This window comes from Phocoena sinus, chromosome 19 (genome assembly GCF_008692025.1).
Source record: "Phocoena sinus isolate mPhoSin1 chromosome 19, mPhoSin1.pri, whole genome shotgun sequence".
NCBI classification, from domain to species: Eukaryota; Metazoa; Chordata; class Mammalia; order Artiodactyla; family Phocoenidae; genus Phocoena; species Phocoena sinus.
Genome location: NC_045781.1, coordinates 14241767 through 14269172, shown reverse-complemented (window position 1 = coordinate 14269172; position 27406 = coordinate 14241767). Strand labels below are relative to the sequence as shown.

The 27406-nt window shown below is 37.2% G+C and overlaps 1 protein-coding gene across 4 annotated transcripts in view; it reads right to left on the bottom strand.

Moving 5' to 3' along the window:
- Positions 1-306: 306 nt before the first annotated feature.
- ZNF569 (zinc finger protein 569) overlaps positions 307-27406 on the bottom strand; it is a 63494-nt gene continuing 36394 nt past the window's right edge. For 3 of the 4 annotated variants that reach the window (XM_032614459.1, XM_032614457.1, XM_032614458.1), the window contains exons 4-6: positions 11388-11514; positions 10984-11076; positions 307-3591 (exon numbers count right to left, since the gene is read on the bottom strand). In XM_032614459.1, the coding sequence (XP_032470350.1) occupies positions 1766-3591; positions 10984-11076; positions 11388-11514 (2046 nt within the window). In that variant the 3' untranslated portion in view covers positions 307-1765. Of the gene's footprint in view, positions 3592-10960; positions 11077-11387; positions 11515-27406 lie in introns of those variants that run through there. The other variant, XM_032614460.1, reaches the window with a different exon arrangement.

Below are 27406 nucleotides of genomic sequence, written 5' to 3'. Positions count from 1 at the left end.
GGGCTACTTTTTGTTGCGGTGCGTGGGCTTCTCGTTGAGGTGGCTTCACTTGCTGCAGAGCACAGGCTCTAGGTACATGGGCTTCAGTAGTTGTGGCGCACAGGCTTAGTTGCTCCATGGCATGTGGGATCATCCCAGATCAGGGATCGACCCCGTGTCCCCTGCATTGGCAGGCAGATTCTTAGCCACTGCACCACCAGGGAAGTCCCTATCCATTTGATTCTTATTTTAGAGAAACAAAAAAATAAAGACAGGCAAGAGAGAATTAAAAAACAAAACCTACAACATAATTTTGACAACCAGATTTGTTACTACCGTCATATTTGCTTTCATTCTTTTATTAAAGAAATATTACAGATAAATATAACAAGTGCCTTCACTTCCTAAAAGGCAATCAATGTCATATATGTATCCATGATCAATACACAGTACTGTTCTTTGCATTGTTTTATTAAATTTATAGAAATGTTATACCATGTTTCATTGTACATTTTGCTTTTTTCTGTCAATATTATATAATCTATCCATGTAATGATATATCAAATTTGTATCTTTAAATATTGTGTTCTATCATACAAATAATCACATTGTATCAATCTATTCCTCTACTAATGGAAATGTATGTTCTTTTCAATTTAGAGTAATACAAACCATGATGCAGTGAACATAAAGAGATGCATGAACACATGCATCTCTGTGCATATATGTGGGTGCCTCTGAAGCCAATACACCAAAGTAGAATTGAATGTTCCATATTTATGTGTTTTTAAAGAGATCCTGTTACTCTAAAGTAGTAAATATAGTCTATTTTTTCATTATATAGAATTTTGCTTTTTATATTCTAGTCTTCAATCTGGGTTTTATTTTTGTATATGGTATAAAGAACTAACATTTTTTGTTCATATGAATCTTCCATTTATTGAATAGGCCATCCTTTTCCCAATGATTTCAATAGCACTATAATACACAAAATTCCCATGTCTTTCCTCCAGTCTTCAATTTGTTTCCACTGATTTATTTACTCATAAAGAACACACTGTTTAAATGCTATGAGCTTTGAATAAATATGCAATGATATCTAGTAGTCTATCTTCTCTTTTGTTTTTCACGTTTGTTTCAGCTATTTGTGGCCCTTTACATTCCCATATAAAATATTGAATCAGTTCATGAAATTCTTAAGATATAACTAACTGGTAAAAACTTTGAGTGGAAGTACTTTAAACTTAGTGATTTGTGAGAAAATTTATATATTTTTTACCATGTCAAGTCTTTTCAGAAAATGTTATTTTTCTCAGAATTTCAAGTGTGACCTTCAAAATGTTTTATAACTTTATATATGTCTTGTAATTCATTATTGTTTATTCTCAGGTATTTTATATCAAGATATTTTCTAATTAACTATTCTAGTATGAGAGGTTATTTTAAGAGTTTTTTTTTCTCCAATCTTCTTTTTCTTGGTTAAGAGATTGGCTAGGAGCTCAAGTATCATGCTGGCATGCTGATGAAAATATCTTATTTCAGGTTTTAAAGATAATGCTGGATAAATATTATCATTAGATAAGATATCTGCTGAAGATTTTTGATGATCGGCTTTCTCATTATACAATTTGTCACCTTGGCAAGAACTGTGTCACAAATGTGACTTCTTCAAACGGCTTTCCCACATTCACAGTTTTCTGCTCTAGATCCGATAATGTACTGTGCAAGGAGGTGCTAATTCCTTCCGAAGGCTTTTCCATATTCACAAGATTCAGAGTTTCTATTCCTAATGAGTATGAATTCTCTGGTGTCTAACAAGGTGTGACTTTTGGCTGAAAGCCTTACCACACTCATTACAATGATAAGGCTTCTCACCTGTATGTTTTCTCATATGAAGTGTAAGAGATGAGATTTGAGAAAAGGCTTTTCCACATTTACTACAGTCAAAGGGTTTCTCACCTGTATGACCTCGTATATGTATAGTAAGGGAGGAACTTTGGGAGAAAGCTTTTCCACATTTATTACATTCATAAGGTTTCTCACCTGTATGACCTCTCATATGTACAATAAGGGAAGTTCTTTGAGAGAAAGCTTTTCCACATTCATTACATACATAGGGTTTCTCACCTGTATGACTTCTCATATGTAAATTAAGCAATGAGCACTGAGAGAAAGCTTTCCCACATTTATCACATTCATAAGGCTTTTCCCCTGTGTGACTTCTCAGATGAAGAGTAAGGGAAGCAATTTGAGAGAAGGCTTTACCACATTCATTACAATCATAAGGTTTCTCTCCAGTGTGAACTTTCTGATGTGTAATAAAGTTTTGCTTTTGGCTGAAGGCTTTACCACATTCATTACATTCATAGGGTTTCTCTCCAGAATGAATTTTTTCATGAGCAATGAGATTTGATTTCTGGCTAAAGGCTTTGCCACATTCCTTACATATATAGGGTTTTTCTCCAGTATGAATTCTCTGGTGTCTAACAAGATTTGACATCTGAATGAAAGCTTTCCCACACTCATTACATTCATAAGGTTTCTCTCTAGTATGAATCTTCTGGTGTGTAATGAAGTTCTTTTTGTGGCTGAAGGCTTTTCTACATTCCTTACATTCATAAGGTTTCTCACCAGTATGACTTCTCATATGTACAGTAAGGGCTGAGCTTTGAGAGAAGGATTTTCCACATTCATTACATTCATAAGGTTTCTCACCTGTATGAATTCTCACATGTATAATAAGCATGGAAAACTGAGAGAAGGCTTTTCCACATTTATCACATTTATAAGGTTTCTCTCCCGTATGACTTCTCATATGAAGAGCAAGAGATGCTATTCGAGGGAAGGCTTTACCACATTCATTACATGCATAAGGTTTCTCCCCAGTATGAACTTTCTGATGTGCAATGAGGCTTTGCTTCTGGCTGAATGCTTTTCCACACTCATTACATTCATAAGGTTTCTCTCCAGTATGAATTTTTTCATGATCAATGAGATTTGATTTCTGGCTGAAGGATTTCCCACACTCCTTACATGCATAGGGTTTCTCTCCAGTATGGATTCTTTGATGTCTGATGAGATTTGACATTTTAATGAAAGCTTTTCCACATTCATTACATTCATAAGACTGCTCCCTACTGTGGATTTTATGATGTTTAATGAGTTTTTCCTTTTGGCTGAAGGCTTTTCTACATTTTTTACATTCATAGGGTTTCTCTCCAGTATGAATTCTCAGGTGTCTTATGAGGTCCAAAGTTTGATCAAAACCTTTTCCACAATGATTACACTTAAAGGGGGTTACTACAAGATGGGATAAGCTATTGCCAAATGATTTCATAGGTTCATTATATTCACAATGTTCTTTTCTTATAAGGATTCTCTCATTATTATAATAGTTGAAATTATTATGTTCTAAACACTTTCCAAATAAGTCGTATTTATAGAGATTGTGACTGGAAGGAAAAAAGTCTGAGTTTGGAGAAAATGCATTTGCAAATTTCTTATGACATTCATTCACTTTTTCTTCAGTCAGTGTTTTTGTGAATTTATCTTCAAGTTGTGTCAAAAGTCTGTCCTGGATTTTCTGATGCTCATCCATCCCCCATATTTCTCCTAAAACAAATTGCAAATAAATATCACTTGTAAATTTTTCCAATATTATATCAAAAAAATTTTTTAAATATACTAGTATGGGATTGGCTCTTAGCTTATGGCCTAGTGTCCTATTAAGCAAATTCCAGGTACATATAGCTTCTATTTCCTAAGCTTTAGGAAATTCCAGGAAAGGAAATATGAGTAGAGACAGATATTTATGAATACAAATAGCTTTGACTGCTTTTAAATGGGATCTGAAAGAAAAAAGGTAAACTGTTGGATAAATAAGAGGGAGAATTCAGAATGTACAAATAAAGTAAGAAGAAATAGCGATAGAGAAAAAGACAAAAACAGGAAGCTAAAAACTCATAAAAGTACTTTACAGGACTCCATTTAAATAAACTTTTTGACATAATTTTCTGGAAAATATAAATGACCAAAACTGACTCTATAAGATGTAGAAAACAAATACCAATTTCCACAAAATAAACAGAAAAATATGAAAAGAAATACCCCAAAACAAAACAAATAGAAAAGGCCCAGAGATATTATCATGGGGATTTAAACAAACACCTAAGGGACAGCTGTCATGCTGTACAAAATATTATTAAAGAAAAAAGAATTCCCATTTTTTTGTGTGTGAGACAAACATAATATTAACACCAACACCTGATAAAGATGACAACCAAAAAAGCAAACTATACACCAATTTCATTTTTGAATATCAATGCAAAAACTCTACATATCAAAATGACCCAGAAGAAAAAACAAGTGACCCAAAAGCACATTAAATATAAGACATATATATGTTGTTTTTTTCCAGGAATATGTTTCAATATTAGAAAATCTATTACTATAAGTAAATACATTAACAGGTCAAAAGTGAAAAATCAAGTAATCGTTCCAAAGATATTAAAAAGATGATAAAATTCAACACCTATTTTCCATAAAAATCACTTTATAAAATGGGAACAGACAGACACTTATTTAACTTGAGAAAAAGCACAGTATAACTTAAACCCTGGCACTGTTCTTAATGGGGAAAATCCCAAAGCATTCACATTAAAGTCAGGAATAAGAAAAAGATAAGTACTATCACAACTATTATTACAGTACAGGGTAGTGTATTAAATAAGAGAAAGAAATGAGGTATAAAAACTTGGAAAGGAAAGGTAAAGTTAACATTATTTGTCAATACTAAAACTGTTAACTTGCAAAATTGATTCAACTGAAAAATTATAAAAAGTAAAAAATTAAATTCACTATATATAGCAAATTAATATTCAGTTTCAGTAACCTTCATATATACAAACAACTATTTAGAAAATATAGCAAAAGACTACACTTACAATGACAAGAAAAATATGAAAAATCTGGGAATAAATTTAATAAGAAATGTCTAAAAATTATAAGAAAAATTTAAAATGCACACACAGATTTGAACAAATGAAAGTGTTATAGGTTGAATTGTGTGTTCCCCCTTTAAAATATATGTTTAAGCCCTAACCCCCAGTACCTCAGAACGTGAAGTTATTTGAAAATAAGGTCATTGCAGATGTAGTTAGTTAAGATGAGGTCATACTGGAGTAAGGTAAGCCCCTAATCTAATATGACTGGTGTTCTTATAAAAAGATTGCCACATGAAGAGACAGAACACAGGGAGAACACTATGTGAAGATAAAGACACAAATTGGAGTTATGCTGCCACAAGCCAAAGAATGTCTGGGGATACCAGAAGCTGAAAGATACAAGGAATCTTCTCCTATAGGTTTCAGAAGGAACATTGCCCTACTTACACCTTGACTGTGTATTTCTAGCCTCTACTTCATTATGGCAGCTCTAGGAAACTAAGACAAAAGGTGTATCACATTCCTGGAAAAGAATATTCGATAGCAAAAATGGTAATTATTTGCAAGTTAACCTATCAACTTAAAGTGGGTTCAATAAAAATGTTTGAAAATGCAAGTAAATAATAGCTCAAGGGAAAATGATACTAGGGGTTGCCAGCAGAGAGGAAGACATGGGTAAGAGAAGAAAAACTACTTTTCAATATATATCCTATTGTACTTTAAAAATTTTGTACTACAAGTATGTATTATATATTTTAAAAAGTGAATAAATAAAATTGCTCTGAACAATACAGTAATTAATAAAATGAGAACAAACAATAGGAAGGTAAAAATTGGATAAAAGAATCAGAATAGGGACTTCGCTGGTGGTCCAATGGATAAGACTCCACGCTCCCAATGCTGGGGGCCTGAGTTCGATCCCTGGTTGGGGAACTAGATCCTGCATGCATGTTGCAACTAAGAGTCTGCATGTCACAACTAAGAAGTCCGTATGCTGCAACTAAGAGTCCACGTGCTGCAACGAAGATCCTGCATGCCGCAACTAAGACCCAGCACAGCCAAAGTAAATAAATAAATATTTTAAAAAAAGAAGAAGAATCAGAATATAAAACTGGAAGAGCCTGTGTAGCATGATTGAAAGGGAAAACAGAGTGGGAAATTATGCTTAAATATGGCCTCATAAATACATGAATTTATCTCTGATCCTACACAAAACCACACTAAAATTAGATAAGGAAAGAAAAAGATATAAACTAACAAAGACAAAGACCACTCTTCCACCCTAGAGAAGATGGGAGATTACTCTCTTGAGAAATATAAGCAGAAAGGCTCTAGAGTCAAGGACACCAGGCAGAGAAATTCAGAGATAACGAACTGGCTCAAACGTAGAATAAATGAACGTCTACATACCCAAAGGTGAGACATTCAGTCCCCAGTGGCTGCTTAGCTGTAGGAGAGGAAAATGGAGATTTTTCTCCCTCTCTGCCAGACTGAGAATAAAGTAAAGGAAAAATTCTTGTGAAGCTATAATGCAGGTAAAGTTAGAGACGTGGTTGCAGATTATAAATGTAGAAAAGAAGGCAGAATACTAAGCTTAAGCTATTGAGTCCCCTCAGTTCAGGCAGGGAAACAGAAAAGCTCAATTAAGCAAAAGGTGTTGAGGGAGAAGGTAAGACCAGGTCTTTAAGGTACTATCCAAGTAGAAGTGTAAAAGAGTTCCAAGGGCAAGATCAAAATATCAAATGTGACAGAAAAGACTCCATGTTTTAAGATGGTGAAATGAAAAAGTATCTGATCTCTTTTCCTCTATACAAACAGGAATGAAAAGTCATTGATTCTTCAATAATCCTAGGTGGTGGCCGTAACCCCAATTATAATAAATGAGTTAGTGTTGACAAATACAGTGAAGGGTGGAATAGGGAAAAAAGGATTCTAAGAGAAGACAGCTGTTCATGCTGATCTTGGGCACAGCAAGCAGCTGACACTGTCAAAACGGATATCACACCTTGAAGGGCAGAATTAATTAACCCCTGATTACAACATGGAAATTTGGGAGTAGAGACTGATTACAGGAGACTTGACATCCCAAGGTATGTCAAGGAAGCCAGGGCTGAACGAGGAAACACTGTGAAATACTGTCTTTTTAGGAAGAAGTCTGTTGGGGTGAGAGTGTAAGATTCAGAGTTATGAGAAGACTTGCAGCTGCAGTTCCTTTTTGGATGAGAAGAAGTAAAACCTAAACATATTCACAAAACCATGTAGAATAAAAGGCTTTAGTATGAAGAACAGATGCATTCCTATACATCAAGAGTCGGCAAACATTTTCTTAAAGGTCAGGTAGTAAATATTTTAGGCTTCGTGGGTCATACAGTCTTTGACACAACTATTCAACTTTGCCTCTGCAATGTGAAAGTATTAATAGTTAAGATGTAAATGATTCATTGTGGCTATATTCCAGTAAAACTTTATTTACAGAAACAAGTGGCTGGCCTACAGGTCATAGTTTGCAGATTCCTGCTCTAGATCAGAGAACTTTCTTTCCTTCCCTAACAATATCCTTCTTTAAAAGTCAGGTCAAGGAGGAACTATCCTCACTCATAAATGAGAAGGTACTGGAATCAGATCTCTAAAAAAGTATAAGAGAAAAAAGAAAAGAAACGAGATAAAGAAAGCAGACAAAAAATTCAAGCTAAAACAATTGACACATAGTAAATGAAAATCTTGATTAAATGTATTGCCATGAATGAAAAAACTTAATGAAAATATCAACTATAAATGAGCTCAAAATAGAGATACAAATGCATGAGGAAGAAACAATGAGAAAACAAAAAGGGCTAAAAAAAATTAACTAGCAGAACCAAGAAAGAAAGAAAAGAGAGAAATAAAACCATCCAAAATAATGAACACCATGCAAGTGGGGGGAAAAAAGAGAGACAGATAGGTTACATAAAGACTTTTAGGGACCCCCCCTGGTGGTCTAGTGGTTAAGACTTCGCCTTCCAGTGCAGGGGGTGTGGGTTTGATCCCTGGTCAGGGAGCTAAGATTCCCTCATGCCTTGGGGCCAAAAAACATAAAACAGAAGCAATACTGTAACAAATTCAATAAAGACTTTTAAAATGGTCATCAAAAAAAAAAACCTTAAAAAATTTAAAAACTTTAAGTATTGAAATTACAGTAAGGTAACCTCATATTGCAAAACAAGATAGTGGATAAAGCAGAAATTCTGAAGCATCACTGGGCTTATAGGAAGTAGCATAAATCTCCAAGAACAGTACAATCCTCTCCAACAACCATGCCTGAGCACCATACACACAAAAAATGAACAAAATAAAAACAAGTATTAGCCAAAGTCAGGTCTGAGAGAGAACAGCCCTGAAAGCAACCTGCAAGGCAGATCTGTCTTGAGTACCTATGCAAAGCCTTGTTAACTAAAGTATAAGGCTCTTGGGCCATCAATAAAGAAGAGAAGCTCAACTAAGATTCCTACAAAAAGCCAGGACCTTCAAATAATGTTCAACTGATCATCACTTGGTAACGCCTCTTGGCACCCACCAGAAGTACATGCAAATCATCTTCAGAGGAAAGCAACCCCAATTTAGGACAACAGAATTAGCACAAATTAAGATTTTAAAAATTTAAATTTAGGATCAGCAATCATCAACTACGTGAAGAACCAAAATACACTGAGTCCTCAAAAACAAGATATTTAAACCTGAGAACTTAAAATACTGGAACTGTCAGATACTGAATACAAAAGAGTTATGTACAGTATTTTTAAAGAAACAAATGATAGAAACACAAAGCTGAAGAAGCCACAGAAATTACTAGGAAGAATCAGAAAGATGTGAGAGGAAAAAAACATAGCAAAAACAAAAAGAAGAGGAACTTACAAAAATACAAAATACTACTACTAAAAATTTTTTCAAAGGTGGATGAGTTAAAAAGATGAATAAACATGATTGAAGAGAGAATTAACAAAATGGAAGATATATCTGAAGTAATTACTGAGAAGGCAACACAGAGATACAGAGGAAGAAAATAGCAAAGGATATTTAAAAATATGGAGAAAAAAAGGTCTAGCATCTATCTAATATGACTCTCAGTGGTAGAGTGTTAAGGCAATGAATGAGAGCCAATATTTGATGATGCTAGCTGAGAATGTTGAAGTATTTATGGAAGACATAAATAAGAAGACAACACTATGAATAATTTTATACAAACATTTGAAAACACAGATAAAACAAATTGTTAAATATAACAGATGGCCCTGGAACATCAATATATGGTAACCTTCTTAAAATACAGAGGAAATTTAAATATTTATGGCAATTTCTTTGTTCAACTCTGTGAAAATTAATTCGAAAACCAGGATTAAAATGGTATCTGTCTGGAAAATTACAGCCTATTATCAAAAACTATTGCCAAGAGAGAAAAAAACATCTATATAGAACAGTTATAAAAGGAACAATGGAGAAGGGCTTCCCTGGTGGCGCAGTGGTTGAGAGTCCGCCTGCCGATGCAGGGGACACAGGTTCGTGCCCTGGTCTGGGAAGATCCCACATGCCGCAGAGCGGCTGGGCCCGTGAGCCATGGCCGCTGAGCCTGCACGTCCAGAGCCTGTGCTCCACAACGGGCGAGGCCACAACAGTGAGACGCCCACGTACCGCAAAAAAAAAAAAAGGAACAATGGAGAAAAGCTGTCAAAGAAACTTCCCTCAAAAATCTGCAAGGTCCAAATAGTTCAACAGGTAAGATAAATAAAAATTTTACGGGAGTTTTATGCCAATGCTATATAAATGTTCTAGAACGTGAAGAAAAGCTTCTAAATTTTATTTACAAAACGAATGTAACATTGACTTCAAAGCTTGACAGAGTTAGGATATTTAAATTCATAGCAAAAATGTAAGTATGATTCATTATTAAGAAATATTTAAATAATATTCACCCATATACACAAAAGGAAAAAGAATCATATGATAAATCTCCTGTAAGAAAAGATTGTTATTTTAACTATGTGAACTTTAACGGCGGTAAAAAGTACTTTAAAGAGCAATGAATGACCAGAAAAAAATACTAGAAAAACAAGAGAAACGGCTAATCACCTTAATATGTTAAGAATTCATATAAATTAAGAAAACAACAGAAAAAAAGGGGCATAAAACACAAACTGTTCATAAAAAAGAAATATAGATAGATTTTAAACATATGAAAAGATGCTTGCCTTCATTTATAATAAACGAAATGCAAATTCAAACTATAGTAAGTTATTTTTCATTTATCAAACTGGCAATGATTTAAGGAATGCTAATAGACTAAGTTGCAGAAATTGTCAGTAGAAGTATAAATTGTTATCTCCTTGAAGAGCAAAAAAAGACATCACAATATCTTTCAAATTAAAAATATATGTATGTATATGTATATATGTGTACGCATTATACATATGTATACCCATGTATCACAAACACACAAGCACATGCATATATACGTGACAAATGTAGCAGAAAATGGGAGATAACAGAAAAGTAGGACTGACTTTAAAACTTTATCGAAGTAAAAGGATTGTAGTCATTACTGAAGTATGAGAGCAAAAGCTAAATTACAGTGGGAAGTGTGACTATGGGTACAAAATATGATGCTAAAGCATTTACAATGGAAGGAAAAAGAGAAAATAGTAAAGGACTCTAAATGTCAACAAGTTTATTTAAACAACTTCAATTCTGTAAATATCTGAACGTAAAAGGAAAGGAGCCTATGTAAAAAGGTGGGCAGAAAGACTAGAATGATTACCAAAGCAAAGCTGGGAATGAATTAGGAAATGTTGATATCTAACACAGAGGTAAGAAAGCTAACTGGTCTTTTAGGTTCTGAGGAAAGAAGTTAAGAATATTATCTAGAAATGACATCTTACATATATAAAAAATTCACACCAATTGTCACTACAAAGTTCTATGGCCTTAAAAAAAATAACTTTGAAGAACATTTCTGAGGGATCAAAAACTTACAGATTAACAATTAAAGGGCCCTGGCCCCTCCTCACCTGTATGGTTCCTTCCCACTAACCTGGACAATGTCTCTTTGACACTTCTTCCTCCACCACCCATGGTTCTTCTTGCTCCAACTTGAAAATCACATCAGGTTTGGTGAATGGACATCCTGTCAAAGGGAAGTGACATAAGATTTGGGCATAAATACTAGGAACCATCATTCAAGAACTGAGGCTGGCCCAGGGAAACCAGGCTTTCTGAAGGACAAGAAAACTATGTTTTCTAGGAATACTGCCCCTTGAAACATAACCAAGGATGACATTTTGCTTTGAAAGCTGCAGCATGCACATGAATGTGAGCAAAGGCACCTAAAGGTCACACTCAGGCTAACATTTAAAGGTTCCACACATTTCAGAAACACTGGGGGAAAAAAAGGTAATTTACTCCCAGAGTTTTAGTTATATAGGAAACTACCCTTACCCACAGTGATTAAGTTGTTATAGTTTTCTAGCATCACATTCCAGTACAGGTTCCTTTGAGCAGGATCCAACTGCTGCCACTCTTCCTCAGTGAAGTCAATAGCCACATCTTTGAATGTCACTGTTTCCTGTAACAACATATTCCCACTCAATCTGGAGTCATCCATCTTAGATGTAGTGGACAAAACATATTGAAACTTGTTCTGGTAGTACACAAAGGTAAGGGATTATAAAATAAAATTTACCTGTTTTTGTTATTGTCTGAAAGAAAAATATCATTTTAGCAACATCCTGTCAGTTTATGTTCATTCATTGATTTAGCAAGCACACATTTTTAATAACTACTGTGAGTTAAAGAGATCTTGGGTACTAATTTATACTGAGTGTAAAAACTGGGGGAATACAAAACTGTACTAAAAAGTTAATTGGTCTGGGAACTCACTAGATCCCTGTGATTCATTGGTACATGAAAAAATGAAAATAGGATTTGGATGGAAGCAGAAATGCGGAGAGAATGACTTTGAAGTATAGTAGGAACATCCAAACAGAGATATTCATTGATTTAGCAGTTGCATATATTGTTCATTAGATCAGAAGAAATCTAAACTGAAAATGAGAATTTACTGTTCATAAGCCTATAACAGGTGTCTGCAGCCACGAAAACTGGATATATTTTTGTTCAGAGTTCACATATACTGAAAAAAGAGTGCCACAAATAGAATGCTACAAATACCAACAGATATAGAAAAAAGATTAATGAAGTTTTTTTAAATGGTCTGAACATGAATTACAACCAGAACTGTGAGAAAACAGTACCAAGAAAGATTAAAGTGTCAGAAATAAGGGACTGGTAACAAATTTCTTCAAAGAAGTGTGATTTGAACAAAGAAATCAAATGCACTTTTTCTAGTTAAAAACCAAAATGCCCCAAAAATATAAACATAAGAAAAAAATCTTCAACAGCACTGGAAAAAAGGTAGCTTTCCATATTTCCTATACTTTGAGGAATTTCTATGAGATGGGGTAAGATAAAAGGAAATCACCAGGAGCTGGCTCATAAAAAATGTTTCTGATAATTTATTTCTAAGTCCTAAAAGGACCCTATGACCATGAACATCCACTAAAGTTGAGAGTATGCTGTGGGAATAATGGAAACTCCTCTTTTGGAGCCCTTTTCTGCTGAAGATCAAGGACTTATAAACAATCAGGCTTAAGAAACCAAAAGCAATCATGGCAAAATAAGACATCCCTCTGCAGTGGCCCCACTGCAAAAACAGTAATTTGGCATCCATCTATGGACAAAAGTGCCTTTGTGGGAACTGTCGGGTCCAGCACCGTATGCTAAGGGACTGCGAAGGAGTCTTGCCTACCCACACGTTAAGTTATAAGCATACAGACCTCAGTCCTGGCTATAGACCCTGAGAGGCATGTGAACTGACTCTAGCCTCTCTTGGCCATGGTCCAGGAGCCCCCAGAAAATGACTGTCTTAGACAAGCACCCAAGAGAAGACAGAGCTTTTGTGAAAGTACACGTCTCCAGCCAAGAAGTTCCAGTACATAAGTGGAGCAAAAAATACAAGGTTGGACTCATCAGAGAGGGTAAGAGGAACAGTTTGACTTTACCTACTTCACCCCTCCACCAAGGCAACACAGCTTAGGGCCAAGAGAAATCTTGGCCCATGATTTCGTTCATGAAGGAAAATAAGGATGTGTGAGTACCCTGCTTTCCCAGCTATGTGGGATGGTGCCAAAGAGTGTCATTTTTCTCTCATCACATCCAAAGTGCTGAATTGTGAGCTGTGTCACTGAAAAGTCTGAGACAGCAGCAGATAACATTCTCAGAGGATGTTACAGAGAAGCGGATCTTACTAACTGTGCTAAGGACACCATCAAGAAGTAAAAAAGAGGAGTCAAATAAATAAAATAAAAAATGAAAGAGGAGACATTATGACTGATATCACAGATACAATGACCATGAGAGACTGCTATGAACAATTATATGGTAACAAAGTGGATAACCTAGAAGAAACATAGAAACATACAATCTACCAAGACTGAATGAAGAAATAAAAAATCAGAACAGACCAATAATGAATAAGGAGTTGAATCAGTAATCAAAATCTTTCAATAGAGAAAACCCTCCCCTCCCACCAAAAAAAGAAAAGCCGAGGACTAGATGGCTTCCCTGGTGAATTCTACCAATCATTTAAAGAGGAACAGATGCCAGTCTTTCTCATACTTTCCAAAAAAGAGAACTGGAGGGAACATTCCCAAACTCATTTTACAAGGCCAACATTACCCTGATACCAAAGGCAGATAAGGACACTACAAGAAAAACTATAGGCAAATATCTCTAATGAATATAGATGCAGAATTTTTCAACAAAATATAGGCATACTAAATTCAACAGCATGTTAAAAGGATCATACACCACAATCAAGAAGGATTCATTCCTGGGATGCAAGGATAGTTCAACATATGCAAATCAATACATGTGATACATCACTTTAATAGAATGAAAGACAAAAATTATATGATCATTTAAATAGATGCAGAAAAAACACTTGACAAAATACAACATCCTTTTGTGATAAAAACTCTCAACAAACTGAGTATAGAAGGAACATACCTCAGCATAAACAAGGACATATATGATAAGCCAACAACAATAGCATATCCAATGGTAAAAGGTTGAAACTTTTCCTTTAAGATCAGAACAAGACAAGGTACCCACTCTCACCAGACCTATTCAATATAATATGGGTAATCCTAACCAGAGCAATCAGGCAAGGAAAAAAAATACATCCAAATAGGAAAGAAAGAAGAAAACTGTCTTCTTTTTCTTTGCAGATGATATGATCTTATATATAGAAAATCCTAAAATCACTACCAAAAAACTGTAAGAACTAATCAACGAATTCAGTAAAGTTGCAGGACACAAAATCAGACAGAAATCAGCTGTATTTGTATACAGTAACAACAAAATATCTGAAAAAGAAATAAAACAATCCCATTCACAATAGCATCAAAAACAACAAAAATACTTAGCAATAAATTTAACCAAGGAGGAGAAAGCTCTAGACACTGAAAAATATAAGATTTTGATGAAGGAAACTGAAGAGGACACAAATAAATGGAAAGATATCCCATGTTCATGGATTGCAAGAATTAATATTGTTAAAATGTCCATACTACCCAAAGCCATCAACAGACTCAATGCAATCACTATCAAAATTCCCAAAGACTTTTTTCACAGAAACAGGAAAAAGTGATCTTTTTATGGAAAAACCCGGATGAACTTTTTGGCCAACCCAATACAACCTGTATGGAGCCACAAAAGACCCCAAATGGCCAAAGCAATCTTGGGAAAGAACAAGCTGGAAGCATCACATTTCCTGATTTCAAACTATATGACAAAGCCATAGTAATCAAAACAGTGTGGTATCTGCATAAAAATAGACACATGGACCCATGTATAAGAAATGAGAGTCTAGAAATAACCCCCTTGTATCAGTCAACTAATACTTGACAAGGGAGTCAAGAATATTCAATATGGGGAAAGGATAGTCTCTTCAATAAATTGGGAAAACTGGATAATCACATGCAGAATAATAAAACTGGACACATCTTACACCACTAAAATTAACTCAAAATGGTTAAAGATTTAAAATTAGACCTGAAACAGTAAAACTCCTAGAAGAAATCATAAGGATAAAGCTCTTGACATTGGTCTTGGCAATAATTTTTTAAATATGACATGAAAAGCATGAGCAATATAAGCAAAAATCAATAAGTGAGGCTACATCAAACTAAAAAGCTTCTGCACAGCAAAAGGAACAATCAAAAAAATAAAAAGGTGATTTATGGAACAGAAGAAAATATTTGCAAATCATATATTTGATAAGTGGTTAACATCCAAAATAAAGAACTCATACAACTCAATAGCAAAAAAACCCAACTTGAGTAAAATTGGGCAGAGAAACTGAATAGACATTTTTCCAAAGAAGACATACAATTGGCCAACAGGTACATGAAAAAATGCTTGACATCACTAATCACCACGGAAATTCAAATCAACACCACAATGAAGTGTCACCTCACACCTGTTATAAAGGCTATCATCAAAAAGACAAGAGATAAAATGTGTTGGAAAGGATGTGGAGAAAAGTGAACCCTTGTTCACTGTTGATGGGAATGTAAACTGATACAGCCACTATGGAAAACAGCACAGTACAGAAGTTCCTTAAAAAACTTAAAAATAGAATTACCATATAATCCAACAATCCCATTTCCAGGTATATGTCCAAAGGAAATGAGAACAGGAGTTTGAAGACATATATGCACACCCATGTTCACTGCAACATTATTAACAGTAACCAAAATATGGAAACAATCTAAGTGTCTGTCTGCAGATGAATGTATACAGAAGATGTGATATATATGTATACAATGGAATACTATTCTGCCATGAGAAAGATGGAATCCTGCAATTTGCAACTCCATGGATAGATCTTTAGGGCATTATGCTAAGTGAAGTAAGATGAAGAAAGACAATTACTCTATGATATCCCTTATATGTAGAATCCTGAAAAGTCAAAATTATAGAAATAGAGAACAGAATGGTGCTTGCCCAGGTCTAGGAGGTGGGGGTGATGGGAAGATGCTGGTCAACAGGTATAAACTTCCATTTATAAGATGAATAATTTCTGGGGATCTAATGTACAGCATGGTGACTATGGTTAACAATACAGTATTATATACTGGAAACTTGCTAGACAGTAGATCTTAAATGTTCTCGCCCTAAAAAAGAAATAATTATGTGAGGTGATGGAGGTTTTAAGCAACTACTGTGATAATAATTTTGCAGTATATAAGTGTATCAATTCAACACGTTGTACACCTTAAACACAATGTTACATGTCAATTATATTTCAATAAAGCTAGAAAAGAAAATTTTTAAAGAAATATAAAAAGAAAAAAAAAGAAACCAAAGGCAAAGTGTCAGGGTAAAAAAACACCGAAAGGACTTCCCCGGTGGGACAGTCGTTAAGAATCTGCTTGCCAATGCAGGGGACATGGGTTTGAGCCCTTGTCTGGGAAGATTCCACATGCCACGGAGCAACTAAGCCCATGTGCCACAACTACTGAGCCTGCACTCTAGAGCCCACGAGCCACAACTACTGAAGCCCGCACGCCTAGAGCCCATGCTCTGCAACAAGAGAGGCCACAGCATGGGCTTCCCTGGTGGCGCAGTGGTTGAGAGTGCGCCTGCCGATGCAGGAGACACAGGTTCGTGCCCCGGTCCGGGAAGATCCCACATGCCGCAGAGTGGCTGGGCCCGTGAGCCATGGCCGCTGAGCCTGCACGTCCGGAGCCTGTGCTCCGCAACGGGAGAGGCCACAATAGTGAGAGGCCCACGTACCACAAAAAAAGAGAGGCCACAGCAATGAGAAACCTGCACACCGCAATGAAGGGTAGCCCCCGCTCACCACAACTAGAGAAAGCACAGCAACGAAGACCCAATGCAGCCAAAAATATATATATAAATAAATTTATTTTTTAAAAAACACTGAAATGCACGGGATAGTTGGGACTTCCCCTTAGGTGGGATAAAGACCAAAATAAGCTCAGAAAAAGTACCTGGTGAGGAATTACGGCTGAGGAGAAAACATAATGCAGAAAGCTAGTCCTACTATAATGGTTTCATTAATCACATGAAAGGAGAAGAGCACATAAGATGAATTCTTGCTGACAGTGCCTCAGCCTCAGATTTCTCCTCAGGGAATTGTATTTTCCTAAGTTGGATCAATAAAATAATAAATTACAAAACCAACACCACAGATTTTGCAAGAAAATTGTAATTGCTCAAGAGTGACAGACTATACTACAAAGCAACAGTAATCAAGACAGTATGGTACTGGCACAAAAACAGAAAGATAGATCAGTGGAACAGGATAGAAAGCCCAGAGATAAACCCACGCACATATGGACACCTTATCTTTGATAAAGGAGGCAGGAATGTACAGTGGAGAAAGGACAGCCTCTTCAATAAATGGTGCTGGGAAAACTGGACAGGTACATGTAAAAGTATGAGATTAGATCACTCCCTAACACCATACACAAAAATAAGCTCAAAATGGATTAAAGACCTAAATGTAAGGCCAGAAACTATCAAACTCTTAGAGGAAAACATAGGAAGAACACTCTATGACATAAATCACAGCAAGATCCTTTCTGACCCACCTCCTAGAGTAATGGAAATAAAAACAAAAATAAACAAATGGGACCTAATGAAACTTCAAAGCTTTTGCACAGCAAAGGAAACCATAATCAAGACCAAAAGACAACCCTCAGAATGGGAGAAAACATTTGCAAATGAAGCAACTGACAAAGGATTAATCTCCAAAATTTACAAGCAGCTCATGCAGCTCAATAACAAAAAAACAAACAACCCCATCCAAAAATGGGCAGAAGACCTAAATAGACATTTCTCCAAAGAAGATATACAGAATGCCAACAAACACATGAAAGAATGCTCAACATCATTAATCATTAGAGAAATGCAAATCAAAACTACAATGAGATATCATCTCACACCAGTCAGAATGGCCATCATCAAAAAATCTAGAAACAATAAATGCTGGAGAGGGTGTGGAGAAAAGGGGACACTCTTGCACTGCTGGTGGGAATGTAAATTGGTTCAGCCACTATGGAGAACAGTATGGAGGTTCCTTAAAAAACTACAAATAGAATTACCATATGACCCAGCAATCCCACTACTGGGCATATACCCTGAGAAAACCAAAATTCAAAAAGAGTCATGTACCAAAATGTTCATTGCAGCTCTATTTACAATAGCCCGGAGATGGAAAGAACCTAAGCGCCCATCATCGGACGAATGGATAAAGAAGATGTGGCACATATACACAATGGAATATTACTCAGCCTTAAAAAGAAATGAAATTGAGTTATTTGTAATGAGATGGATAGACCTAGAGTCTGTCATACAGAGTGAAGTAGGTCAGAAAGACAAAGACAAGTACCGTATGCTAACACATATATATGGAATTTAAGGGGAAAAAATGTCATGAAGAACCTAGGGATAAGACAGGAATGGAGGCGCAGACCTACTGGAGAACGGACTTGAGGATATGGGGAGGGGGAAGGGTGAGTTTTGACAGGGCGAGAAAGAGTCATGGACATATACACACTAACAAACGTAGTAAGGTAGATAGCTAGGGGGAAGCAGCCGCAAGGCACAGGGATATTAGCTCGGGGCTTTGGGACAGCCTGGAGGGGTGGGAGGGGGAGAGTGGGAGGGAGGGAGACGCAAGAGGGAAGACACATGGGAGCACATGTGTATGTATGGCTGATTCACCTTGTTATAGATCAGAAGCTGACACACTATTGTAAGGCAATTATACCCCAATAGAGATGTTAAAATAAATAAATAAATAAATAAATAAATAAAAAAAAAAAAAAAAAAAAAAGAATCCAAAAAGAAATCATTAAAATAAACTTGATGAAAATACTTTTTAAAAAATTTAGTAAATATGAAGCATAATCTTAATATGAGAAATCTAGAACTTATATACATAAATCCCCATAATTAAAAATCGATATTTTAAGTATAAATACTGAGTTAGGCAAATAAGTTTAATGAAGAAAAATAAATTAAAAAAAACAAACATACAAAATTAGGAATAAATACTGAAACAAACTGAACTTCAATGAAATTAATAATTTAAAAAGAAATATGAAACCAAGACTGATCTCAAAATGAAAAGAAAAGAAAGGAAATCCAGAACAGTTGATACTGTAGCAAAGACTTCTACTCTTCTATTCCAATATTTCCCCCCATTTCCAAATTTTTGGCTGGGCATATGGCCTCCTGTGCCATTATCATTCTTATTATCATTCTTCATCTCCTTTGAAGCTAGGTATTTTTATATAAGGTTCTGGACAATAAGATGAAAGGAGTATTATGTGCAACTACTGGTAAGTGAGCTTAAAGGGAAGAGGTATACATTTTCTTCCCAGCTTCCTCCTTCCTATAGACTGTTAAGTAACTATGATGGCTAGGGCAAATATAGTCATTTGGGATAATGAGGTAGAGCCAAGTATTAGAGGATAATGAGGTAGACAAATGAAATAGAGGAATCCTGGTTCTCTCTGCCTTAGAGATACAGGACCAGCCGTGATTTGTTGGTACCTGAATTCCTACAGAGACTAATAAAATTCTGTCCTGTTTAAGCAACTATTATGGAAGATTTCTGTCACAGTCAATAATACTAGGTAAATCTATTAAGACAGATAAATGCTTATGGTAGAAAGAGAACATTTCAAAATGCTATCTTTGTGGCAGCCATAGAAATATGCTCCCAGATCCCCTTCAAGAGAACAAGCTGTGAGACATATAATTGGTGAACAACCTCCAGCCGCTCTATCTTTAGTTCGACTACTGTGTTCTTGATGAGACCATGCTATTCTCAAGCCACCACTGGCTATTTTTCCAGAGAAAGGCTAAGCACAGTGAGGGTATTAGGGACTGGACCATCCTACCTGACATGGGACTCCTCTAATGGGAAAATTTTGGTCAGCAACTCCCCACTGGCCTGGATGAGACTTTCTCACAGCTGCATGAAGGTCTGAGATGGCAGAATAAAGAATCAGCAAGCTTAACGATCAAGAGATCAATAGAAACTATACAATCTGAAGACGAGGAAGAAAAAAAAGAGTGAAGAGAAATGAACACAGACTAGGAGAGATGTGAGACAGAAATAAGTACATCCACATACACATAATATGAGTACCAGAAGGAGAGGAAAGACAGAAGACTACTCAAAGAAATACTGGCTGAAAACTTCCTAAATTTGACTTTTAAAAAACACTAATATACATATCCAAGACACTCAATGAACCCTAAGCTGGATAAACGCAAAGAGATACAAACACATCATACTCAAAATGCTGAAAGTAACAATACAGAGAAAACCTTAAAAGCTGCAAGAGGAAAACAATCCTTTATCTACAAGGCAGCCACAATAAAATTGACACCTGACTTCTCATTAGAAACAATGAAGGTCAAGGCAATGGGACAGCAATATTTTAAGTGCTGAAAGAAAAAACACTATCAACGAATAATCCTGTAACTAGCAAAGTTACCTTCAAAAATGATTACACTAAGTGAAAGAAGCCAGACACAAAAGTCACATATTTTAGCATTCTATTCATATAAAACATCTGGAATAGATAAATACAGAGACTGAAGGCAGACTGGTGGTTGCCAGGAGCTGGGGGAAAGGGGAACGGGGGAGTAAATGCTTAATGGGTATGAGGTTTTATTTGGGGGTCATGAAAATGTTTTGTAACTAGATAGAGGGGTGGCTGTACAACATTGTGAAGGTACTAAATATCACTGAATTGTTCGCTTCAAAATTATTAATTTTATGTAAATTTCACCTAAAAAAAAAGATGAAATATATTCCCAGAGAATTCATTGCTAGCAGACTGGCCTAACAAGAAATAATAAACGAGAAAAAAAAAAGAAATAATAAAGGAAGTTCCTGAGGCTGAAGGGAAGTGACACCAATCATTAAATCCTCATAAAAAAATGAAGAGTTCAAGTAAAGCACTAAGCAGAACACACAGCAGGCTTGTCAATTTAATTTTATTGTCCTAGGCACTCTGTTCTGTTTCTGGAGATGTGAACATTTGCAGATGAAACTTAATATGGCAACAAAGAACAAAATGATGTGATATTCTTGAGCTATGGGTTAATTTTTTTGCCTCTGGATGGATGTGCTTTGTCATCAGTAATATCTTCAGACCTTCCATGGCCTTATTTATACTGCCTTGGGCCTCTCACTGGCACTCATAGATTCCAAACATGTAACCAGTATACTAGTTTTGAAACGCTTTTTAATGTATGTTTCCTTATTCTTCATAACCTTTCTCCATTTTAGTTTTACTGAAAAAAGAAAGACAGAGGGGAAGATGACTGGGGGAAACCCTGTCCTCCCCCTTGGAGGCCTGGGATAGAGAAGAAAGGCCATGGAGGTAGGGACATAGGCAGTTAAATGTGTGCTCAGAACTTCCCACACTCCAGGGCATTAAGATGAAGTAAGAAAGGTAGTGAATTAAGAGAGCAAAGTGTCATGGTCAAATTGGGGGAACTTTACGTAGCCTTTGTGTCCCATGTAGCATATATCCTGATTAGGGAGTGATAGGACCCTTGCAGAAGGCAAGATGACCCCACAGACTATTGCACATGGAAGCCAGGGATTCTTTGGAGGTTATGACAGAGACTCAGAGTCTATGGAGACAACAAGATCCAAGGGAGGAAAGACGAAAGGAGGGGGCCCTTGGATCATGACTGAGCTGAAAAACATACCACAAATTCATCAGCTACAGAATGCCCAGTAAAAGAAGTCAGCTAAACTAGATTCAGAGGATACCAGTCAGCACACATCCATGGAGAATCACAGAGGACCCTCTTCCTCCCAAAGCTATGAAGATTTTCTTCTATATCTCAGATACCACCTTAAGAGAGGACAGGGGTTTAGAGGGGAATCTGAATAACTGAATAATTATTCAAAGAAACAGTTTACTGATAGGACTAAGTTTTGAATCAGACTGCATCAAAACTAGCTTTTCCTTTCATGCTACTGATCAGAACTCATAAGAGATATGCAAACAAATTTTTAAAATAAACTATATTTTTAACATACATATCAGTGTAGTATGAGTAATTCTGTGACTCATACATATGAAGTCATTGAATAAAGTTAAGGGACAAAGAAATATGGACTATATGTATGATGTGAGGAGGTAAATGGCTTTCAGACAAGGTTCAAATCTCTAAAGAATTTACAATCACAAAATTTACTTTAATAGAACAGTATTGGCCTTGGGCAAAATTCATCTTCATAGTTTAAGACATCTTGTCCAAAACAGCATTCACTGAGGATGTGTGATAGGTACAGAACTCCTGCTAAATAAAACAGGCTTGCAAGGAACTTATATCTTGGCTTTACCTTACCTTCTAACACCAGACTCAAGAAAATCTGCTTTCAATAAAGTTCTGGTATCTGCTGTGTATACCTTAGTATAAATTAAATGAATGTATTAAATATCCAGGAAAAAAATATTCAAGTGTATCCCCCAACCAGTTAACAGGATTAGTTTAACATTCAAAAATTGATGACTTTAGGGCTTCCCTGGTGGCGCAGTGGTTGAGAGTCCGCCTGCCGATGCAGGGGACACGGGTTCGTGCCCCGGTCTGGGAAGATCCCACATGCCGCGGAGCGGCTGGGCCCGTGAGCCATGGTCGCTGAGCCTGCGTGTCTGGAGCCTGTGCTCTGCAACAGGAGAGGCCACAACAGTGAGAGGCCCACGTACCGCAAAAAAAAAAAAAAAAAAAAATTGATGACTTTAAAGGAGGAGAATCAAGATGGTGGAGTAGGAGGACATGGAGCTCACCTCCCGCCATAAACACATCAAAAATATATCTACACACGGAACAATTCTCACAGAAAACCAACAGGAAGCTGACAGAAGGACTCCTATACCTAACCAAAGCTGAAAGAAAGATCTCCACAAAACTGGGTAGGATGGGGGACAAAAAGGCATCAGGTTGGGACCTGCACCCCTGGGAGGGATCTGTAAGGAAGACAAGGTCCACACAGGCAGATCCTTGCCCTGGGGAACGATCAGGCTGGCTCACAATCTGGGCATCCCACTTCTGGGGTCTTACATGGAGGAGACAAGCCCCCTTGCCTAATGGGATCTACTGAGACAGAAAGAGGGGCTAGAGAAACCTAGATCCTACTCATAAGGTATGGTAGAGAAGCCTAGACCCTACTCATGAGGTGTGTGCATATGCTGGCTTGCTAACAATCAGGATGGAGAAAAGGTTTCACCGGCAGCAGCCACCTCACCGCACTTCCTAATCCTAAACAGTAAATGCCCCAGCCCTACTCCCTCCACACCATAGCCTGGTGCGAGATCAGGGGAAAGATTTGTTTAGCCCCACAGAGGCAGACGGGGGCGCCAGGGGTGTAATCTGGATGGAGCCATGGAGCCACTGTCAGTGTGCACACGGGAGGGTGGGTCTAGCCAGGGGAGGCACTGTCAGCACGCACATCAGGCAGCAGGTCTAGCTGGGCAGGCATTGTCAGCACATCGTGTAGCGCCACAAGAATGCATAGTGGCTAAGCGCTGAATCTCGGGCAGGTAGGTCCTGGGAGAGGGCTTGATCTAGCTATGCAGAGACAGCCCAGATGGCCTGGGGTGTGATCTGGAGGGAGCCACAGAGCTTCACTGTCAGCTTGCACACAGCGGTGGTGGCAGCTCTAGCGGTGGAGACTTTTGTCAATGTGTGCACAGGGGCAGCAGAACCAGCTACCACAGACTATGTCAGTGTGTGCACTGGGCAGTGCCACAAGAATGCATAATGGCTAAGTGCTGAATACTGGGCAGACAGGCCCTGGGGAGGAGTGCACAGCAGTTGGTTTCCCAGCGAGAGTGCTCCAGCCCCACCCATTCAACACAGCAGCTTAGCACCAGACCTGGGGCAGACAGATCCTGGGATAAGTCTGCCACAGGGCAGCCCAGATCTCAATTCCTGCCCACCTCAATTCCTGCAGCGACAACACCCCGAAACCCAGCTCCAGTCTACTCCACACCACAGCCCTGCACTAGATCTGGGAGGAACACAACAGAGAAAAGGATGCACCTTGGGCTGCTTCTGAGCAGAACCCTGGACAACTACACACGTGGTACATAGGTTTGCTATGAGCGCATGGGCCTCACTTGCTTCAGCATTTACCTTCTTTGGGGTAGGGCATGCACTGAAGGGCAACAGAGCCTGAGAAACCTGACCTCAGGACTTCTACTCCAACATTTGGGAAGTAGACCCTGCACCCGACAGGGTGGTGACAGCCATGGAACAAAGAAGAGACCCCACCTCCCATCTAGCACAGGCTCTGGACACCAAAAGACCAACTATCAAGGGAATAACAGCCAGCACACTCTGAAGAAAAACGTGGCCAGCATCCACACCAAAACCAGTCCTCACACCAAAAATGTTGGACACACACAGTCTACATAGGGACACTCCCACGTAAAAACACCCCTTCAAGAACACAGTAGATAACTGTTTCTCCTAAATTCACAGAAGCAGAGAAAGTTAAGTAAAATAAAAGAGCACAGGAATTACTCCTAAAAAAAGAACAAGAGAAATCCCCTGAAAGAACAAATAATGAAGCAGACCTCACCAGTCTACTGGACCCCAAATCCCCAAAAAAAGGGTAATAAAAATGCTATAGGAATTAAGAAAGATTATCAATAAAAATGAAGATCACTGTAACAAGGAGCTAGAAACTATGAAGGTGAACAAATCAAGATTAGACGATTCAATTGCCAGGATAAAAACCAATCTAGAGGCAATGAATAGCAGACTAAATGACACAGAAGAGCAAATAAGTGATCTGGAAGATAGAATAATGGAAATCACCCAATCAGAAAAGCAGACAGAAAGACAAATTTAAAAAAAAAAGAAAGAAACATGCAAGATCTATGGGATAATATAAAATGTGCCAAGCTATGCATAATAGGGGTTCCAGAAAGACAGGAGAGAGAAAAGGGGATCGAAAATGTATTTGAAGAAATCATGGCTGAAAAATTCTCAAACCTAAAGATGGAAACAGATATCCAGGTACAGGAAGCACAGAGAGTCCCAAACAAGATGAACCCAATCAAACTCATGCCAAAATATATCATAACTAAAATGAGAAAAGTTAAAGAGAGGATTCTAAATGCAGCAAGAGAAAAACAGTCAGTTAGAGGGAACCCCCATAGGCTATCAGCCGATTTCTCTATAGAAACTTTTCAGATCAGAAGGGAGTGATGTGACATAGTCAAAGTCCTGAAAGGAAAAAACCCAGAAACCTAGGATACTCTACAGCAGGATTATAATTTAGAATAGGAGGAGAGATAAAGAATTTCTCTGACAAGCAGGGCTTCCCTAGTGGCACAGTGGTTAAGAATCCATCTGCCAATGCAGGGAACACGGATTCAAGTCCTAGTCTGGGAAGATCTCACATGACACGGAGCAACTAAGGCTATGCACCACAACTACTGAGCCTATGCTCTAGAGCATGCAAGCCACAACTACCAAGCACATGTGCTGCAACTACTGAAGCCCGTGCGCCTAGAGCCTGTGCTCTGCAACAAGAGAATCCACCACAATGAGAAGCCTGCACACCACAACGAAGAGTAGCCCCTGCTCGCTGCAACTAGAGAAAGCCCACGCACAGCAACTAAGACCCAACACAGCCAAAAATAAAATAAATTAAATTAAAAAAAAAGAATTTCTCAGACAAGCAAAAATTATAGAATTCAGCAATACTAAACCTACCCTAAAAGAAATATTGAAGGCTCTTCTCCAAATAGACAAGAAACAAGAATCTATAGGAAAGGGAAAATCACAATAAGAAAGGTAAATATATAACAAGATTGAAGACCACAAAATCAAAAGAAATTTTTAAAGCAACATAACTACAATTAATAGCAAAAGGGTAAAACATAAATATGTAAAATAGGACATCAAAATCACAAAATGTGGGGGAGGTGTGAACTTGTATGACTATAAGTTTAACACAAGGAGAGATAGTCATGGGCCAACAAACTTGAACTCCACAGTCGCCACAAATCAAAAACAGATTCACAAAAAACAAAGATAGGAACTCAAGCATAAAACAAAAGAAAACCACAAAGGAAAAAAACCAAAAAGAAGAAATGAACAAAGAACTGGAAAAACAACTGGAAAACAAGGTTTAAAATGGCAATAAGTATATACCTATCACTAATTACTTTTAATATCAATAGACTAAATGTTCCAATCAAAAGACACAGGGTGGCAAATTGGATAAAAAAGAAAGAGCTACCATATGATCCAGCAATCCCACTCCTGGGTATATATCCAGGAAAAATGAAAACTCTAATTTGAAAAGATACATGCACCCCAATATTCATGGCAGCACTATTTACAATAGCCAAGACATGGAAATAACCCAAGTGCCCATCAAGAGACGAGTGGCTTATGAAGATGTGGTATATATACACAATGGAATGTTAGTAGCCATAAAATGAATGAAATATTGCTATTTGCAGCAACATGGATGGACCTAGAGAATATTATACTTAGTGAAGTAAGGCAAAGACAAATATGATATCACTTATATATGGACTGTAAAAAATAATATAAATGAATCTATATACAAAACAGATACAAAACAGAAACAGACTCACAAACATAGAAAACAAACTCATGGTTACCAAAGGGGAGGGGGAGGGAAAAATACGGAGTATGAGATTAACTGATACAAAGTACTATACAAAAAACAGACAGGCAACAAGGATTTACTCTATGGCACAGGATACTATACTCAATATCTTGTATTTATATTTCAACATCTATAATTGAAAATAATCTGAACATATATATTCATAACTGAATCTCTTTGGCTGTACACCTGAAACTAACACAATACTGTAAATCAACTATACTTCAATTTTAAAAATTGATCACTTTAATTGACCAAATTAACAGAAAAAAGGAGAAACCTTATTTGATCAAGATCACATATATGGGCTTCCCTGGTGGCGCAGTGGTTAGGAATCTGCCTGCCAATGCAGGGGACACGGGTTCAAGCCCTGGCCCAGGAATATCCCACATGCCACGGGGCAACCAACCCCGTGGGCCACAGCTGCTGAGCCTGCGCTCTGGAGCCCGCGAGCCGCAACTACTGAAGCCCGTGCACCTACAGCCCGTGCTCTGTAACAAGAGAAGCCACTGCAATGAGAAGCCCACGCACCACAACAAAGAGCAAAAGCAGCTAAAATAAATAGATAAAATAAATTTATTTTAAAAAAAGATCACATATACAAGAAAATTGTATGACAAAAGTCAATACCAATTCATGATAGACCCCTTTAGCAGGCTAGGAATAAAAGGAA